The sequence below is a fragment of the Lathyrus oleraceus genome, chromosome 6 (genome assembly GCF_024323335.1).
Source record: "Lathyrus oleraceus cultivar Zhongwan6 chromosome 6, CAAS_Psat_ZW6_1.0, whole genome shotgun sequence".
Taxonomy (NCBI): Eukaryota; Viridiplantae; Streptophyta; class Magnoliopsida; order Fabales; family Fabaceae; genus Lathyrus; species Lathyrus oleraceus.
The window spans coordinates 314617792-314638986 of NC_066584.1; the positions used below are offsets into that span (position 1 = coordinate 314617792).

The following is a 21195-nucleotide window of genomic DNA, read 5'->3' on the forward strand; positions in this document are numbered from 1 at the left end:
AAAAAAAGTCAAAACAAACCGGCCCTAAGACTTGCATTATTTGACCAACCATCTCATAAGCATTTTTTACTACTTGCAATTGTCAGTGTCCATATAGTTTTAAACTCCCAATATCAATTATATAATGAAGGAAAAAAAGATAACATAGTTATTTTAACCAAAATTTAAGAACCGGTAATTGGAAATATTTAATACCACGTTGGTAATACACAGTAATATACAAATAGAGAAACAAATCTGATCCAAATTTGATAATTATTTATGTAAGGTGACCAAAATTCAGTTGATTGAAACTTGTCGTGGTCCTGCAACATATACCTGATCAAAATTTCCTCATACCTCGGGAAAAACATCAATAGACCCAAATACAAAAGAAACATTTCTATTTGATCAACAAAATATTATAGACATTGGCCTAATCAATTTACAGTACACAAAAGTATTATATGAACATTCAGATTATGTCATCCCTCATGTTACTACATTCCTATTTCTTCTTTAAGTTATCCCACCTTATCTCCTGGGCACATTCGCCGCAGACTGTGCTGCTCCCAAATCTAATTCCCTGACTTCTAAGTGTCAGTAAGTGCGCAAGATTGGTGCATTGACGTGTTGTGAAACGATTCCTCAGCTTAGTTGAAATGCAGAAATCTTCTGATTCATTGTGTTCTTCCTTTGGCACTTCTTCCTTTTGATCAGGCACAGACTCACCGAGCGGTACTCTCTGAACTTCTTCCCACTCCAGCGATTTGCGATACACCTCCCAAGCCATATCTTGCTCTTCTTTCGACAGTTTTTCCTCTTCGTTTTCTTGTAACAGGGACTCATGTAAATGATAATTGGCAATCCACCTGTTAAGAGAAACTACGTCAGCTAATATTGAGAGAAACTAAATAAAAAACATTCATATGTTAGAATACAGACTATACTAAGAAACCTTCTATTGATGCCATACTACTGCAACTAGCTCTAGATCTAGACCGACCAGACCAGCTTCCAAATCGCGTGAACAAATGTGAAGGGTCTAAACTTGTATACCATGTTGAAGTTGTAAGTTTTTATTTTAGTCATCCCCTACTGTGATAGAGTTTCCCTTAACAAGTAATGTGGGGATGTGAACAATAATTGCACTTAATTAAAAGCTTAATGGGGTGGAACATTTTAAGTGTTTTCATGGAACATCAATCTTATTTTTCTTCTTCGTCTGACCCGCAACGCCGCTACAAAATAACACATCTTGAAGTGTGGACATGTGGGAAGAAAGAGCACTGTATCAAAAAGGACAAGGGAGGCAAAACAGGAGAAAAACAGAGCATTGGGAAAGGGAGACGGGATGTTGGATTGAGGCAAAAAAACAAATGGATCCAATCTAAACATAAGAGTAGGGACCATACATAGGACTGTGTTCTTCAATAATCTCACTTGGGCCTCTTTGCAGGAAATTATTTAACAATTTCCATCCTATTCCGATTTCAGAACCAGGTCATGCATCCCAGCCTATTCGTTGTGTACAAACCACAGGCTCAGAACTGCACGACCCAAAAATGGTTTGCATAATAAGGAGTACTCATTTTTTCATAACCTTCTCCACAAAAATGTAACACCAATTCTTAGATTTCGGGTCAAACTCAACTCCACAAAAATGGTTTGCGTGGTGAGGAGTGCTCATTTTTTCTTAACCTTCTCGGATTTAATCTTCTCGTAAAGGTGGAAATTAGATTTTTCTCTATATCTCACATCCAGCACTACTGGGCTTGGTCACATCCAGCACTACTGGGCTTGGTGGGTGGTCTATTCAATTTAGGATAGGCTCTCGAATCAATTTAGGTCTAACTCAACCCTACAAAACCAATTTTGAGGTGAAAGGTAATTTTTATAAAGTTTTCAGGGGTTTATCTCCAATGAATAATGGGAGTTAACTTTTTTCCAAAAACATTACAAGGACAATTTTGAGAGAAAAATCATAGGAAAAACATATATAAGCCATATTTTAAAATCTAATGATATGGATCGGCCAAATCATAAAAAACAGTAGAAGTTACTTGTCACAATTAAGAATGTAATTCAGAAAATTATTCCATTTATGATACATAAAAATTGAAACTGATCCTAATAATTAGTAGCTATATAATATTTTGCAAGCAAAGTTTAATCTTAGAATAACTAGTCTCAGTCTCTCAGAATAATGTGATAATGTTGAAGGTTAAACTCTTGTCAGGCCAATAATTCTTAACGGAAATATTATGACAAGAAAACGTTTTTCAGGGAGGGAAGGTTTCCCTATTCCAAGGACAAGGCATGCACAAAAGATGACCTACAATGAAAGACTACAGATTGAATCAAATCCAATACCTTTCTGTCTGTTTTATTTTGAATGACAAATGTTAATTATTAGTTGTCATTTTATTAGTAGGCAGAGTTGAACACATGACCTCTTTATCATTCCAACCCGTGTCCCTCCCTCAAACCACCGGGCCAACTTATCACTCCCTTTCTGTTAATAACTTGATTTTTACACACTGATTCACTACGAAACAAGTTAGAGTTAAAAGTGGAAGAAAAAAAATGGGGATCATAACTTGCATGATACCATAAAAGGCAAACTGAAGAAAAATGGGGATCATAACATGCATGATACTACATAAAAGGCAAACTGAAGAAAAATGGGGATCATAACATGCATGATACTACCATAAAAGGCAAACTGAAGAAGACGTCGTCATCATCATGAAAGAAGACTTGATTCAAATAACAGTTGAAAGTAGATAACATACCGGGGATGATGCTTGCCCAGTAAGCTTTCCATTAACTTGTCAGAATAGCCGTTTCCATTTGAATGTGGTACAGTATGTTTCAGAGAATCCCCAGCCAAAATCGGATTATTTTGTTCACAAGTAAGCCCATCATATTTACTTAGTTCAGCCAAAGTCTCAGGATTCTCGTCATCACCAAACTCAAAGAGATGCAGCATTTCTTCTTTAGATATGGTTCTATGCACCTGTTGTCGATCTACCACTCTAGCAGCAAGCCCCTCTTTTGTAACCTATTGAAATTTGAAACCAATTCCATACATTAGAGAAATTAAGTAGTTAAAACATGATGAATAGAAGTGATCATATTGTATTACCTGTCGCTTGTATATTTTCTCTTCCATAGTTCCATGAGCCAGCAACCGATAAGCAAACACGGGCTTTTTCTGCCCATACCTGCAAATGTGAAACGTTATTTAGATTTCAACATTATTTGCCTATGAAAACAAATCTACTCTGTAAATCGTACAAAATGTGTATCCTTCTAACTTTTAAAGATCTTTCCAGAGAGAAACCAATTAAACTACTTCAAACCAAGAGCAAATGCGTTTTACCAGAATTGTAAAATATATGTGATCATAATACAAAGTGGAAGGTTCATGACTCTCAGATAACATCACAATGGCTTAGTGTTAATAAAAACCATAAATGTGCATCCCTTTATAGCTTGAGCTTTTAAGGAGAGTTGGTTCTTGAAATAGTACTTGAGTCTCTTAATTAAGACATAATGGTCTAGAGTACATTGTCATCGCTCATCAATTTTCTAAATAAAAATAGAATTCAAACATATGGCAGGTGCCAGGTGGATCTGTACATTAAGCATTGTCCATTATGTTTCAGGTCTAAAAAATCTTGAAGGAGGGTTGTGCTATCTAGAAATATAATAAAAATATTGTTCATGTAGCTCCCTCTTACAGTTTAAACTTATAGAAGCGTGTTGGTTTATGACACTTAGCATTAACTGAGACAAGTACTTGACAATCTTTTTATTTATTTAATTACTTGTTTTTTTTCTTTTTTTTAGGATAAAAGCAGAATCCTATCATGATAAAAAGAAGATAAAACAAAAAGATTGGATATGATATCTTTCTAAAAAACATGAAATATGCACACAAATGAGAACAAAAATTTAACTGAGCAATTCTATTCAGTCCCTTCAATAATTTTCAAACGGAAACTCTTCCAAAAAGGCAATGAGCTTTGCACCAAATAGAAGTCAAACACCTTTTCACAAAAAGATTGCTCACCCAAAGAAATTTCTAATACTGTATCCAATAGGAAATTGTAACTTTACCAATATTCCTCCAAAAACTTATTCCTACTATGTGATGCTTCCTCAAAAGAAATCTCATTTTAGTTAAGGGAAAAAATTAGCAGGATCATACCTCCAAGCTCGATATATAGCCTGAAGATCATATGTTGGATTCCAAGAACCATCAACTATAACAACGCGGTTAGCTGCATGAAGATTAATACCCAAAGAGCCTGCTCTGGTTGAAATTAATGTGCATTTTACCCTTTTATTCAAAGGCTCATTAAATCTCTCAACAAGCTTCTGTCTTTCTGAGCTCTCTGTTCTTCCATCCAGCCTGGAGAACCAGATGTGCATTTTCAAATAAATGAAATCATTAAAAACATACAAATTAGAGAAGTCCTAATTAGATAAATAAAATTTTATAAGGATCGCAAAATCCAAATGCATCAGCATGTCCTATTACTTATTTTTTATAAGTTTAGAACTAGAAGGATGGCAATAACATATATGCAAACAAATTATACAGTGAAAATTTTCACATTTTGGGATATTAACAAAATCTTTCCACCACTCAGAAAGGCATCTACAACTTATGTGCCAGAAAATAAAAAATGAGAAAATTTTCATACATTAATAATTTGGGCCTGCCAATATATAAATAATACATAAGGGTGTTAAAATGATAAAACATTAATCTGAATAATTTGAAGACATCTAAGAAGCAAAACTCGCAGCGGAAAAGAGACCTTTAATCATCAAACAAATCAAATAACAATGCACACAGATGGAATGGAAGTATTCAAGGAAAAAAACATGCATTCCCAGCAACAATATACAATTTACAAATACAAATATGATCAGTGAAATAAAATCAAAACAGAAAGTTAAGAAGAGTAGCAGAAGGTTGTACTAATTGAAAAAATATGAACTGACCTATACCAATCTTTTCCCTTCTTCCACATCTTCCCTCGTTTGCCACGTCGTGGTAGTCTTGAGAGATAAAGTTCTATGAGGTCTAGGGTTGGTATGCTCTGACTAAAAACCAGCACTTTATCACCCACATCAGAACTCATCGTAAGTATATCAATTAGCAAAACCATTTTGCCACTTTGATCAAGCTCTTTATAAATTTTTCCATGAAGAATATCTTTCCACCAGCCCTGAAAAACCGTCAGTTAAGACCAATCACTAAAAATCTAGGAGTGATATGATAAAAGCATCACTTACCAAGTGATAAAGCTTATTATCCATGCAGAGAAATATCAGAATATCAAGAAATAACAAGTTAACAACCAGAGCGGGCAACATAAGTGTATGCTAAATCAAACCCCGTTTTAGAATATGTGACACTAGCCTAGAAGCTTCTGTTTTGGTTAGTACACTGACTTTCTTTTAGCACTGTTAGTAAATAGCTCCTGAAGCAGTTAGGCATTACTTCCTTCACATAAATACTATATATTGAAATTCAGTTGGTTATGAAATTATACAGCAACCTCTCATCTGTTTCTTTTGTAATCCCTTCTCATCGCTTTCTTTCATCAAATTGAAAGGTTTTGTTAAGATATGTATAGATTTAAGGTATGTTTTGTTGAGAAAATCTCTATTCGTTTAGGATAGTTAGCTTATTCTTTCCTATAGTCAAAGGATTTCATTAATGATTTGAATGTATTCTTAGTTATAAATAACAAAAGCTGATAGTATTTCTCTCAACCAACTCAAATAATCTAATTAACTGGTTCAGGATCAATTACAGAACATTTACCAACTCAACCTGTTTCTATGAGTACCTTTATGAAGAAGCCATCACCATCCTTCTTTTGCAGCAAATCATTTGTTTGCTTCAATTTCTCTGTAATGTAATGAATTGTCAAAAATAATAGATATATGAAGAACAGATAACATAAAAATAATGAAAGCTCAAAATAATAATCAATGGATTATTATGTAATAAGAGAAAAAGTAACATGTTTCATAGCCAGCTGACGACTTTCATCGAACAGACAGCCAAGATTTGATGTTTTATTTGTTAAAAACTACCAGAACATATAGCTACCTCCAGCAAGTACATTAGAATCGGAATTTTCATCACTTGAGATATCATCAACAAGGAAATTCTCGACAGCATCTTCAGGTCTTACACAGTCCTTGTCTTCTTTTGTCAATTGCAAGATCCCAGGGTGGTTCCATATCTACTACAAACAATAAATTTCTTTATCATCATGATATATTAAGACAGATAGGAGGCTGACATAATAATTTAACAAAAACACAATAATCACTTGCCATTCATTGAGTTCAAAAGCTAAAACATTTTTAAAAAATCAGACTTAGAATTTGGGTTTGTTTAACTCAACCTTACAAAATCGACTTGTAAAGTGAGGATTGCCCTCACTTATAAACATATGTTTAGATCATCTTTCATCTAATAGGGGATATACATTGAATAAGAGTTCATAAAGAGGAGAACCCCACACATTATAAGCCGGTTTTGTAAAGATGAGTTAGGCCCAATATTGAAACCTAATACATACTAAAATTAATACAAAAATCACTGGGCAATTTTACCAAATGTTAGAAATATGATAACTAAGAGAGTGAACAGAAATGCATTTAACAATTGAATGACTAACTGATTAAAATACAGCTGGATCAAGCTAGAGATATTTAGAGTCCCAATAATTAGCCAATTAAATGGAACTAACTGAAGGTAGCTTAGATAGTTAGAGGCCGAAGGTTCTAAAATACAAGGATATAAAAGATCTGGCTAAGATGGGTACAATGCTAAACCAAATCTGCACTAATTAAATGATATTTAATACAGCTTTGACTCCACATTAAAATCTACAGAGAAAAATCCAAGTCCCGCGTTAAAAAAGAATTGAAAAAGTATATCACCTTACAAACCGGTTTTGTAAGAATGGATTAGACCAAATATAAAATTCTAACATGGTATGAGAGCATTATCCATGGGGCCACCAACCAAATTATCCACATCAAGCCCAAAGTGCTGATGTGAGAGGGAGTGTTGGGAAATCTAATGCTAGCCTATGCAAACATTTATATTTAACCAATTCTTAACCCAAATCAACTGTTCACAATTTTCCCCTAATTTATTACCCTAGTTTCTTTAACTCCTATAGTTTCCCTCTTATCAAATTGCTCCTACTTGGAATCACCTCTTTTTTCTCATCAAATCACTATATCTACTGAATTTTCTCAGACAATGAAATTGTTTAGCATGTTTTCCAAAGGTGTACTTACCCGAGCCAATGCCTGGTACCCAGCAAAAAAACTCCTCTTTCTTAACTTTTCATGATTTTCCCTGACATCAGTGAACCCGTGCACATCAAGAAATCTCTTGTACAATTTTCTTTGTAAGGGAGAAAGCTTGACTGTTAGCACGAAAACAGTTTTGGGTGGTAGGTCTTTCTTTACAACATTCATGTCCATTCTTTGGACAAAGCCTTTTAATTCTTCATAGAGGATGTGAGACCTTTGGTTCATAATTTTTACATCAGTCAGAGTGGAATTAGTGTGTTGACCATTCTCTATAGGATTTTGGAAGCTGCACACACAGGGAAATATTTTCAAAAGTACATAATATAAACCAAAGTAAAAATCAGAACAGAGAGAGTAATCAAAGCCTCACCGATTTCTAAATTCATGACTGCTTCCAAGAAAACCTTCTCGTACAAAATCAACCATCTATTTCAGATATAATGATGATGAGTCAAAGATTGTATGCAATAACTTATTGATCTCTGAATTTAACTGTTATGCAAACTTACACAATAATATTCCATGAGATTATTTTGAAGAGGTGATCCTGTAAGCGCAATTCTTCTCTGGCACTTTACTTGTTTTAAGGCATGAGTAACTTCAGCCTTAGTATTTTTTATGATATGGGCTTCGTCACACACAAGAATGTCTGGGCCGTCCTGCAGTAACATGTAAACAAGCTTTAAAAAATGCAATTGCAAATGACAGAGTAGAATAAAAGTTTTAGCAGTTTTAATAAAGTCAATATTCTACTTCTGAAATTCCAAAATAAGCAACAAAAAATGTTAGAAAGGCTCTATTTCCATACTGAGTTTGTTCAGTGGCTATCTCACTTTTTAAGTATGCTTGTCTCTCTACCATGGTGGCCGTATGCACTTGCCCTTTCCATGTCTCACGGAGCACATCCAAGCGTTAGCACCGATGTGCATGCTTTTGGCAGACGATACAGTCCTATTGAAAGAGTCGAAGGAGGATTTAAAATAGAGGTTGAAGACTTGGAGGCGAGCTTTAGAAACGCATGGCTTTCGCCTAAATAGAAATAAGATGGAATATATGGAATGTATGTTTAGCAAAAGGAGAAGCGTTTCTAACTTAGAGGTAAAAGTTGGAGACCATATACGATGGAGAAATAGACGAGGATGTAAACCATCAAATTCAAGTTGGATGGTTGAAATGAAGGAGGGCTTCAGGGATTTTATGTGATAGAAAGGCACCGCTCAAGTTGAAGGAAAAATTTTATCGGCCAACCGTAAGACTTGCGATGTTGTATGGAACAGAATGTTGTGCGCTTAAGAATCAACACGAGAATAAAGTAAGCGTAGCAAAGATGAGGAAGTTACGTTGGATGTGTGGTAAGACTAGACATGATAAGATAAGAAATGACAATATTAGAAAGAGTGTTGGGGTAGTACCTATAGTAGGAAAAATGGTGGAGAATAGACTTCGGTACTTTGAACATGTAGAGCGAAGACCTTTAGATTTTGTGGTAAAGAGAGTAAATCTGGTGGAGAGGGGTCAAATAGTTAGAGGTAGAGGAAGACTTAGGAAAACTATAAGAGAAATTATTAACAAAAATCTTGAGCTTAACAATTTAGGTAAAACTATGGTTCTGGATAGAACATTATGGCGGAAGTTGATCCATGTAGTCAACCCCACTTAGTGGGAGAAGGCTTGGTTGTTGTTGTTGTTGGGTATACATACATTGCTTAGAGATATGTTTTGTGTAGTGTTTATAAAGCTTGGACAGCCATCACCTTATAAACCAGTTTAGTGGAGATGAGTTAGGCTCAATTCAAATTCTAAGAATAACAAGTTACAATATAGCGGATGGTTAACAACTCTCTTGGAGAAGACTCGTACAATGTACACACTCCAAATAGGAGGATAGATCAAATGGAGTATCGGTTCAATATTTGGAGAAAGAGAAGATTAAGAAAAACATAGGTTTAACCATTAATAAGGGTGTTTTGAGTCATTTGATTTTATTTATGTAACCTACCCCATCTATTGGGAAAAGGCTCTTGTTGCAATGTTAAAAGAAATGTTTGTATTTAACACTATCTAGGGGCTTACTTTGATAAACCAAGAAAAAGACGACAGCCATTGTTTTAGAATTTACTCTTTTGAGCTGCCTAGGTGCAATAGTTTAAGTTGTCAACTCGCATCATTCGATTAATTAGTCATAAACCCATACTAGGTCTGACCCTCTACCACAGCAGGAGTTTTATAGAAATGAGAGGTCCTAGATTCACTAGCATATGTCTCACAACACATGTAGGGATATTCATAGATTACAACAATAGATTCACTAGCATATGTCTCACAACACATGTAGGGATATTCATAGATTACAACAATTATGGCAGTCGTTATATTGTAGAAACCAGATCTCTAATCATACATTGATTAGCTCTTATATTTGATATGCTTGTGCGACAAATGAGATTGTGCATAAGTTACAAAATTAATTTCTCTCAAAAGCACACTTTGTTCCCAATATTTTTAAGCCCCGTAAATATCATTATCAATAGAGTTGTGACAACAATCCCCAAAGATGTGCCTTTGCAAAATAGAAAAAACCAGCATCACAGGATAAGAAATATCATCTAACTACACGAATAGATATACTATTTCAATCATTTTACCTGCAAAGCATGACAAATTTCTCGGGCTGTCTCCCGGTCTTTCGCGTTCTTTCCAAAAGACAAATTCCGGAAAGCGGTATAGCCAATTAAGAATACACCACCTTTTGCTCTCCATTTTGCAAGCAATTGTGCCCTCCTATCTCTGGGAAAAGGAAATTGTATCAGCAAGATGTAGGGTGGATAAGTTATTGGCTGAAAAAATCATCTAAGGGGACGAGGCAAATTCAGAGATCTCAAATAATGAAATAATGGAGGCAGAAATTCGCTTTAACAAAGATATCCATCAACTCACTCTGGCATGAAGTCATCCAGAATTTTCAAGGAAATAAACACACTGTGTTATGTCTATTCATACAGAACTAGAGTGCAAATAAAACAGTCTCACAAAATTTGTTTAGTAACAGGTCCTGAAAATTTCAAGAGACGAACACAATTAAAAAATCCTTCACTGAGATTTAATCCCAACATGGGACTGTTTTGAATGGGCCACTAAATTTACTAACTACTGATCTGACATGTAATCTCCATGATACACTTGAAGAGTTTGCAACCTTGAGGGATTAGAAATAAGAAACCGTAGGTTTCCCCCTATTTCAACCTCAGCCAGCTAATCCTCAACATACTTTCCCTGAGAGTGCAGCAAACCGCCATTTCAATCCAATTAAGTACTTCAGAGAACCCGATTGCTCAAGAGCAAAAACAGTCTTGAGTCTTGGGATCAAGTTCGGGACAAGCTATGTACTGCTCCCAGTTATTAAGGTACAGGTGGGAAACAGTCAGACAGAGCCATAACTAAACAATCAAAAAGTGATGAACTCGGTAATGAGCTCTTAATAAGTCACATATTATCGATGGAAACTGTTGCAGTTGATTATAACAGAATCAGAAAACAATAACTAATCAAATTGTCATAACAGAACCGACCCCTCATAGACCAACAAACTAACAGTCCAACAAATTTAAGTCTCTGAAATTAATAAAAACTAGTATGACTATAACTATCTTTCCGACAATTATCAAAATTTGAAACAGAGTAGTTGATGGAAAAAATCAAGGTAATAAAATGCAGAAAATACATGAATCGGACCTTATGCATGCTAAAAATGTAAGTTTTATATAATTATTTACAATAAATCGAAGTGTCGTAATATCTAGTTATGAACCAAATATTATAACTTGGCTTGGCTAGTGTGAGTGAGTGAGTGTGTGTGTGTGTGTGAGAGAGGGGGGTGGGGGGGGGGGGGGGGGGGAGGGAGGGAGGGAGGGAGGAAGGATCTGAATTCTGTTATGTATTGATTCTGTTACAGTGAATATGATATATATAGGTATCCTAACCTGTGCCACTACTGGACTTAACCTACACCACACACACTAACTAACTACACGTTAGTTATGATGACATGGCACTCTAGAATATACACTAATACTCCCCCACAAGCTCAAGGTGGCTGCAAAGTCAGGCTTGAGGCAGATAGGTTGAGCTTGCTTCTGAGCTCCAGAAATCTTGAACTTGAGAGAGGTTTCGTGAGGATGTCAGCTTTTTGGTCAAGACCTGGAATATGGCAAACAGTGATACTTGTTGAGGACCTTTTCTCTTACAAAGAAGAGGTCAATCTCCATGTGTTTGGTTTTTGCATGAAGAACAGGGTTATGTGCCAGAGCAATAGTACTCTGATTGTCACAGAAAATAGTTGGAATTGTAAATGGAACCTTCAGCTCTGCTAGTAGTGTCTGAACCCACAAAACCTCTGCTGTTGATTGTGCTAAACTGCGATATTCTGCCTCTGCACTGGAACGAGCAACAACAGTTTGCTTTTTGGACCACCAAGAGATCAAATTAGGGCCTAAGTACACTGCTGACGCAAAAATGGATCTTCTATCATCGGGATCAGCAGCCCAGTCCGCATCACTATAGGCCTGAAGAGGGAAAGGTTAAGCAGGGGAAGCAGGGGTGAATAACAACCCAGAGGAAACGGTGCCTTTAAGATAATGCGGGATGCGTTTAACAGCAAGCCAATGAGAATCCAAGGAGTGTGCCATGAACTGACACACTTTATTAACTGCATAGCAGATCTCAGGACGAGTAATGGTGGCATAATGCAGGGCCCCTACAATGGACCTGTAGTGGGAGGGATCAGAGAAGGCAACGGAACCAGTTTTGGTGAGTTTGGTAGTGGAAGCCATAGGAGTAGCAACAGGATTGGAGTCACACATGTCAGTTTTGATAAGCAAATCTCTGAGATATTTGGATTGAGTGAGAAGCATATTGCCATTAGGCAACTTCGTTACCTCAAGGCCAAGAAAGTAATCTAAGTCCCCAAGTTGCTTGAGAGCAAACACATGATGAAGCTTTTGAGTGACCTGCTGAATGAGAGCAGTAGAGTTACCTGTGATGATTATATCATCAACATAAACCAGCATATAGACAACAGCACTTTGGTGTTTGTAGATAAACAGAGAAGTGTCACACTTGTTGTTCAGAAAACCAATGGACAAAAGGGTTGTTTTGAGTCTCTCAAACCACTGTCTTGGGGCCTGCTGTAGGCCATACAAGAGCCTTGTGTAGGTGACATACCAAGGATGAGTTGTTTGATGTAAATACAGAAGGTTGCATCATATAAACCTCTTCGTCAAGGAAACCATTAAGAAACGCATTATTGATGTCCAGCTGTTGTACAGGCCATTTGTAAGTGAGAGCCAATGTGAGAATAATACAAATGGTTATAGGTTTGATAACAGGGGAAAAAGTTTCATTAAAGTTAAACCCATGGACATGATGAAACCCCTTAGCAACAAGCCTAGCCTTGTATTTATTTACCGACCCATCAGCATTTTCCTTGACACGAAAAACCCACTTGCATCCTATAGCTTGTCTGTTAGGAGGCAGTGGTACCAATGACCGGGCTTTGTTTCTTTCTAAGGCATCATACTCCTCTTGCATAGCAGCAAACCACTTAGGATCTTGGAGTGCTACCTTAGCACTCTTAGGCTCAGAATAAAGAAGGAAAATAGAAGGATTAAGGCGAGGTAAAGGGACACCAAACTTAGTTCTGGTTGTCATGGGATGCGAATTAGTAGGTAGAGGGTGAAGGGCAGGATCCCTAGGAGTAGATATTGAAGAAGAAGATGGTGAACTAGAGGCATTGGATGGAGAATTAATCATGGAAGGAGGAGATGGAGTGGAAACAGGGCCAGTAGGTGCAGAGGGAGATGACACAGGGGCAACAGAATTGTTACCAGGACTGGAATAGGAAAAAGAAGAGCTGGAGGCCATGGAAACCTCAGTAGGAGGAGGACCAGTAGGTAGAACAGGGGTGTTGAGAGTGACTGTGGATGAGGAGGAAGACGGAATAGAGGTTGAGGAGGAAGATGGAGTGGAGAGAAATAAGTCATGATAAGGGAATTTTGATTCATTAAAAAGGACATCCTTAGAAATGAACATTCTGCCACTTAGTGAGAGACATTTGTAACCTTTGTGAGTTGTGGAGTACCCTAAAAAGAGGCACTCATGTGATCTAAAATTAAATTTCTGAGAATTATAGGGGCGCAGTAAGGGAAAACAAGCACAACCAAACACCCTAAGAAATTTATAGTCAGGATTTTGGTTAAACAGGACAGCATAGGGTATATTTTGATTGATTGAGAGACATGGTTGGTAGGCGATTAATAAGATAAACAGCAGTTAAGAATGCCTGGTCCCAAAATTTGAGAGGAAGAGAGGCATGACTAAGAAGTGTGAGACCAAGGTCAACAATGTGCCTATGCTTTCGCTTAACCACACCATTTTGGTGATGAGTATGGGGACAAATCAGACGATGTATGATGCCAAGATCATTAAGAAACTTTGTGAATGGGCGAAATTCACCACCCTAATCAGTTTGAACAGATTTAATAGGAAAGCCAAATTGCAATTCAGCCATGGCTTTGAATTGTTTGAAGGTGGTTAATGCCTCAGATTTGGTTTTAAGCATATAGATCCAAGTGAATCTTGTATATGCATCAACAAAGGTGATGTAATAGGTAAACTTTTGTGAGGATTTGACTGGAGTTGGACCCCAAAGGTCACTATAAATTAATTCAAGAGGTGAGTGATATTGTGTTTGTGATTGAGGGGAATGCAATCTATGAGTTTTCTCCATACAGCAGGTTGAACAGAACATGGAGTTAGCTTTATTAGAGTAAGGAATATTACATTGAGCAAAAACAAGTTTCATAGTATTAGAATTGGGATGACCAAGGCGTAAATGCCAAGTAAAATGAGAATTACATGAATTATTTTCAGATACATTTTGATTAGAAGGGGAAACCCTATCATTGGTGTTGGAACTAGGGCTGGAAACAGGAGCAGGAGCACTTGAGGTTAGGGTAAGACAAGCAGTTTGGTTTGTTATAGGAGACTTGAGGAGCTGAAGGTGAGGAGATTGATATAGGTCATCTTTTCCTACACGACCTTGGAGCAGAATTTCATTGGAAGCCTGAGATTTGACATAACATATGTCAAAATGAAACTCAAAAAATACATTGTTATCAAGGCAGAACTTACTGACACTGATGAGATTCTTTGTGATGGAAGGAACATGCAGTAAATTATGGAGAGCCAAAGATGTATTAGGTTGAGATTGAGATGGAAAGAATGATGAGCCTGAAGAGTGAATGTGCAAACCTTGACCGTTACCAATGAAGATCTGATCAGGACCTTCAAAGGGTGTAGATTGCTGTATGTTTTGAGAAGCGTTGGTGACATGGAAAGAAGCCCCTGAGTCTGGAAACCAAGAACTGCTTGGAGTTGAGCCAGTGTTAGCAATCATAGCATTAGGAGCGAATGGTGATTGAGGAGTGGGTAAAGGTGCAAGTCTTGGTTGATAGCTTGGACGAGGCCAAGTGTTAGGCACCTGCAGAGCAAATTGAGGTCCACCAATAGGTTGAAAGGGATTGTAGAAATTTTGCAGATTCATAGATTGAAAATCAGCAGGTATATGAGGTTGAAATTGCTGATTAAACCTGTGGTAGCAGTTGACAGCAAGGTGTCCATACTTGAAGCAAACATGACATTGTATGTTGCTGAGCCTGCCTCTTCCACGGATGCGTCCTCCACTACGACCAACGGCACGACCTCCTCTTGAGAAAAAGGTTGAATTAACAGCTTGTTCAGTATTCTTGGCATTGGAAACCTCTGTTTCAGTTTGAGGATTGGCTTGAGTGAGATTCACTGAAGCAGCTACCTCCATTTGCAATTCTTTCTTGTATTTGTTAGACCTCATTTCATGTGCTAGAAGAAGAGCTTCCACTTCTTCAAGTTGCACAGAGTCGAATTTACTTTCAATCACAGAAATAACATATGCGAAATCTTGAGGAAGACCTTCAAGAATGACATCAATGTGTTGTTGGTCTGGAACTGGATCTCCAACTGAGACAAGCGCATCAACAAGAGCTTTGATTCGAACCAGATAATCGTCAACGGATTTATCTTCCAACGTTGTAGATCTGAGTTCCGCTCGTAGCTGCCTTGCTTTCGCACGTGTTAGCTTTTGAAAGTGTGCAAGAATGCGTTCCCAGAGTTCGTACGAGTGAACACATCCAAGAATGCGTGAGAGAATCGAAGGCGATAGTGTGGATTGAACCCACGTCAGAAGCCATTGATCTTGCGTGATCCAGGTGAGATACGCAGGGTTCTCGCGATTGGCTGTGCGATCGTCGTCGGTGAGAAATTGGTTAGGTATGTCGCGAAGATAAAGATAGTTTTGGAGGTTGTTCGCATTGACGAACGGGTCTACTTGCTGACGCCATAGCAAGAAATTCTTTTCATCAAGTTTTTCAGCAATTTTTAGCTGAAATGACATGGATGCCGTCGTAGCCACGGTGGTCGGAGCTGTTGTTGAAGACGCTGCCGGAATACTAGCCATGGATAGAACCGAAGCTCTATGATACCATATTAGAGTGAAAGAAAGGAAGAAGAGAAAAGAGAGAGAGTAGATCTGAATTCTGTTATTATATTGATTCTATTTGTTTTATATTTCTGTTACAGTGAATAGGATATATATATAAGTATCCTAACCTGTGCCACTACTGGACTAACCTACACCACACATACTAACTAACTACAAGTTAGTTATGATGACATGGCACTCTAGAATATACACTAATAGCTGGTGTATTGTTACAGCTCTTAAAGATGACATAACCATATCAAAACAAAATAACAAACAAACCTTGATACATCTTCCAGCATGAAGACCTTGAGTCGCTTTAATTCTGATGGTGCCCATTTGATGAACTCCATCCGCCAATTGTGTAGCACATTGACAGGTGTGACTATAAGTGCAGTTCTTAAACCCAAATCAACACTTCTCATTGCCGTATACAAGAAAGCTATGACCTAGAAGTTTTAGCACAACCAGTAATCAGAACAAAATCGTCAAACAGTAAAAAGGAAAAATCAGAAAGAAAAAGTATCCTAAATAATAATAAAAATGCACAGAACTAGAACAAAAAAAACGGGGTTTATTTAATTATAAGTGGGTTTGTCTGGAAAGTGACGACTAACAATCCAGCCAAAGACTATGACTCATGCTGATAGAACAGAGGAAAGGTAGAATAGAATGGAGGAAATTATTTTATTAATGAATATGAAAATAACAAAGAAGTTCCAGAGCTACTGCTCCTCAGTTAGAGAAAACAATTCTCTCACTGCCCAAACCCTAATATGAAAAACAGAAAATAATTGCATGCCTAGCTACTGCCCCATACACTCCTATTTATATGGGGAATAATAACTAACTCCTATTTATTTGGAAATACTAACAAACTAACTAAGACTCCTATTTATTTGGAGAATACTAATTAACTGGGCCTTTCTTATTCTTTCTCACATATACCCTCCACTGTTTAGGCCCAAAATTATCTTTGTTAACTAACACATCCCCATCATCACTTGTGGGGTCCGATTCATTCCTATCATCACCCCCACCTACAACATTAGCCTTGTCCTCAAGGCGCAGATCAGGGAATTGACTCTTCAATAACAGTTCCTCTTCCCAGGTAGCATCTCCAACATCCATCCCTTCCCATTGAATCAACCATTCTCTCTTGTGCTGTCCACCATCGAACTTATCCCTCCATGACAAAACCTTGGCCGGAGTAATGTCCCCTTTTTCTGACTCTAAACTGATAGGTAGCTGAGCAGTAGTCGTAGTAGTATAGTTTCCCTCCGCTTTCTTCAATTGCGACACGTGAAAGGTAGGATGTATTTTAGATGTTGGTGGTAACTTTAACTTATAAGCTACTTGTCCTATCTTCTTCATGATTTGATAAGGTCCGAAAAATCTAAGGGCCAGTTTTTGATGGATTCTTTGCACAACCGAGTTTTGTCGATGAGGACGTAATTTGAGGAAAACCCAATCACCAACCTCAAATTGCACATCCTTGCGTCTCTTGTCAGCTTGGTATTTCATGTGCTCCTGGGCTTTGAGTAAATTAGTTTTCAATTGACGCAACGCCTCATCTCTGTCCCTTAACTCCTGCGCTACAGCTTCTACGCTGGTTTCGCCCTCTAAAAAATGCACCAACACTGGAGGCTTTCTGCCATACACCACCTCGAAAGGAGAGAACCCTGTAGACACATGAAATGTGGTATTGTACCACAGTTCTGCCCACGGAATCCAGTGAGCCCATGTCTTAGGTTGATCTGCAATAAAACAACGTAGATAGGCCTCTAAGCAACGATTAATCACTTCTGTTTGGCCATCCGTTTGTGGGTGGTATGCCGAGGACATTTTAAGCACCGTGCCAACTAACTTGAACAACTCTTTCCAAAAGATACTCACAAACAAGGGGTCACGATCACTAAGAATAGACTCCGGAATTCCATGTAATCTAACCACTTCCTTCACAAAAATAGCAGCTATTGAGCGAGCAGTAAATGGATGTTTAAGAGGAATGAAATGGCTGTATTTGGAGAGACGGTCCACAACAACCAATATAGCTTCAAATCCATTACTTTTTGGCAAACAAGTAATGAAATCCATAGATATCTCACTCCATACCAAAACCGGAATAGGAAGAGGTTGTAGTAATCCATTAGGAGTAGTTGCCGCATATTTTTGTCGTTGACAAGTATCACAAGCTTTCACAAAATCTTGCACCCTCCGCATCATCCCTTGCCAATATAAAGTTCCTGCCATTCTCCTATAAGTGCGTAGGTAGCCGGAGTGACCCCCACTCAGAGACGAATGAAAATCTTTGAGTAACTCCTCAATAAGTGGTGAGCTAGCAGGTATTACTAACCTATTTTTATAGAATAATATGCCGCCTTTTAAAGCAAAACCAGGTTTAGCATTAGGATCCTTTTGAATAGCCTCCACAATATTTTTAAGCAAAGGATCATTTGATACTTCTTGTTGCAGTTGGCTGCTCTGCTGCCAAATAGGGTAGGATTTAATAGTTTGCAACTCTGCGTCCTCGTGTTGTCTAGATAAAGCATCAACCACCTTATTTTCCACTCCCACCTTATACACCACCTCGAAGTCAAAACCCAACAACTTAGCCATCCATTCTTGCTGATTTGTCGTAGTAATTCGTTGTTGCAACAAGTGTTTTAGGCTCTTTTGATCAGAATAAACCACAAACCTCCTTCCTAACAAATAATGTCTCCAGTGCTGAATAGCTAACACTAAAGCCATTAACTCCTTATCATAGGCAGATTTGGATAACCTCGATGATGCAAAAGCCTTGCTAAAATATGCAATGGGATGTTTTGATTGCAACAGCACTGCACCAACTCCTTTTCCTGAGGCATCACATTCAATTTCAAATGGAACCTTGAAATTAGGCAGGGCTAAAACTGGGGCAGTTGTAACAGCTACTTTTAATTTCTCAAAAGCTTCAGCCGCTGCCGCATTCCAGCTAAAACCATCCTTCTTTGTCAATTCTGTCAAGGGTTTAGCAATTTTTCCATAGTTGGCTATAAACTTTCCGTAATAACCAGTTAACCCCAAAAACCCTCGCACTCCTTTAACATTCTTAGGAATCGGCCATTGTAACACACTGCTAACCTTGGCAGGATCAACAGCAACCCCTGCTTTGGAAATGACATGGCCCAAATATTCTACTTGGTGCTGACCGAAGGTACATTTCTTCCGGTTTGCCACAAACTGATGCTGCTTCAGAATATTAAGAACCACCTCCAAGTGTTGCAAATGATCAGCCCAACTCCTACTGTATACAAGGATATCATCAAAAAAAACCAGGACAAACTTCCTTAGAAAGGGCTTGAAAATTGCATTCATCACCGATTGAAAGGTTGCGGGAGCATTGGTGAGGCCAAACGGCATTACCAAAAACTCATAGTGACCCTCATGAGTCCGAAAAGCCGTTTTATGAATATCCTCTTCCTTCATACGGATTTGATGATAACCAGATTTAAGATCGAGCTTAGAGAAATAACTACAACCATGTAACTCATCTAACAATTCATCTACAACAGGAATAGGGTACTTGTCTTGAATTGTTACCTTGTTGAGTGCCCGATAATCTACACACATCCGCCAAGATTGATCCTTCTTCTTGACCAAAATGACGGGACTAGAGAAAGCGCTGGTGCTGTTTCTCACCACCCCTTGTTGCATTAGGCTCTGAATTTGTTTTTCAATTTCATCCTTGTGTAAATGAGGATATCTATAAGGCCGCACACTTACCGGACCAGCACCATGTAAAAGTTCAATTGAATGGCTAGTGTTTCTTGCCGGAGGAAGACCCTGAATTTCTTTAAACACAATAACAAAACGATCCAACAGTCCTCCCAACTCCTTAGTCTGATGATCAGAGACACGTGACAGCGGTGATCCTAGCACCTCCATCAAGGTAGGCCATTCACAGCCTGCTATCATTCGAGAAGGAGTGATGATGCTTTGGAATGTAGCCATCGTATCATCTACAGCTTGACCAAGTAATTTCACCTTACTGCCCTTATGGTTGAACACCATAGACATTTCTTTCCAATCCATGGTCACCTTCCCCAAAGTTTCCAGCCACACAACTCCCAAAATCAAATCCACACCTCCTAACTCCAGTACATAAGCATCAAAACAAATCTGCACCGCTCCCACGTTCAGCTGAATTCCATTGCATCTACCCTTAGTTAGGACACGGTGACCATCTCCTAACTTAACACCCAAGGGATTAGAAGGCACCATAGGCAATCCGAGGGTTTCCACCACTTTAGGGGATATGAAATTATGTGTGGCTCCACTGTCAATAAGAACCAGAATAGATGCACCTTGTAAACATCCCTCCAATTTCATCGTCCGGACCTGGTTTAGATTAGTGGATACACCAAACAGTCCCATAGTTTTACATTCTACTTCCTCTTGTGTGAGCTCTTCTTCCGACTCAGCCTCTAACACGACAATCTCTCCTTCATCGTTGACAATTTCACCATCCCCCAAGATAATCAATCGTAACTGTTTTGTTGCACCTTGATGGAGAGGATCCCATCGTTCGTTGCAACGAAAACAGAGTCCTTTCGCACGACGCTCATTAACCTCTGCACTTGGTAGATGGCGGACACCACGAGAATGACGGCGCAAATTGTCACCTAAATTTGGGCGAGAAGATGTTGTAGAATTAGTAGGGCGCGTTGACCCGGTTTGAGATCCTGAACCCGAACCAGTCCGCGTTTTGCCCAAATAGTTATTTGTCTGGGTCTGAATTGCAGATCCCTTTCCTTCCCCTTCGCGAAAAGCCCAATTAGATTTTTGAGATTTTGTCCAAGAGCCATGACCCGGTTTGTAACGTGAACCAGATCCATGACCTGAATTTTCAGCAAATTCACGTTCCACATCACGTGCCAATTGCATCGCCACATACCGGTTGTGCGGCTTGAATGTTCTTACCCGAGAACGGATGTCGTGACGTAAACCACCAATAAAATAGCCCAGAAATTGTTGTTCTGGTAACCTTCCACACTGAGATGAACACAATTCAAATTCGGCGATGTAATCCTCCACCGTCTCCGATTGCTTCAAATCCTTGAGTTCTTCGAAGGGGTTCTCCAAACGCCCTCCTCCAAATCTTGCCATCATTGCTTCACAGAGGTTCTCCCATGACAATTCCTCTGTTGAATCACGCCATAGGTTAAACCAATGGATAGTAGGGCCTTCCATACTTAACTTTGTCAACTGAATACGAACATCCTGAGAGATTCTTTGTA

General features: G+C 38.3%; 1 protein-coding gene across 2 annotated transcripts in view; it reads right to left on the bottom strand.

Annotated features, from left to right (window-relative positions):
- Nucleotides 1-238: 238 nt before the first annotated feature.
- LOC127098336 (protein CHROMATIN REMODELING 20) overlaps nt 239-21195 on the bottom strand; it is a 33333-nt gene continuing 12376 nt past the window's right edge. For both annotated transcript variants that reach the window (XM_051036897.1, XM_051036896.1), the window contains exons 14-25: nt 16199-16365; nt 9990-10131; nt 7854-8003; nt 7715-7770; nt 7327-7630; nt 6119-6254; nt 5853-5914; nt 4999-5225; nt 4196-4399; nt 3128-3206; nt 2775-3043; nt 239-851 (exon numbers count right to left, since the gene is read on the bottom strand). In XM_051036897.1, the coding sequence (XP_050892854.1) occupies nt 488-851; nt 2775-3043; nt 3128-3206; nt 4196-4399; nt 4999-5225; nt 5853-5914; nt 6119-6254; nt 7327-7630; nt 7715-7770; nt 7854-8003; nt 9990-10131; nt 16199-16365 (2160 nt within the window). In that variant the 3' untranslated portion in view covers nt 239-487. The remainder of the gene's footprint in view (nt 852-2774; nt 3044-3127; nt 3207-4195; nt 4400-4998; nt 5226-5852; nt 5915-6118; nt 6255-7326; nt 7631-7714; nt 7771-7853; nt 8004-9989; nt 10132-16198; nt 16366-21195) is intronic.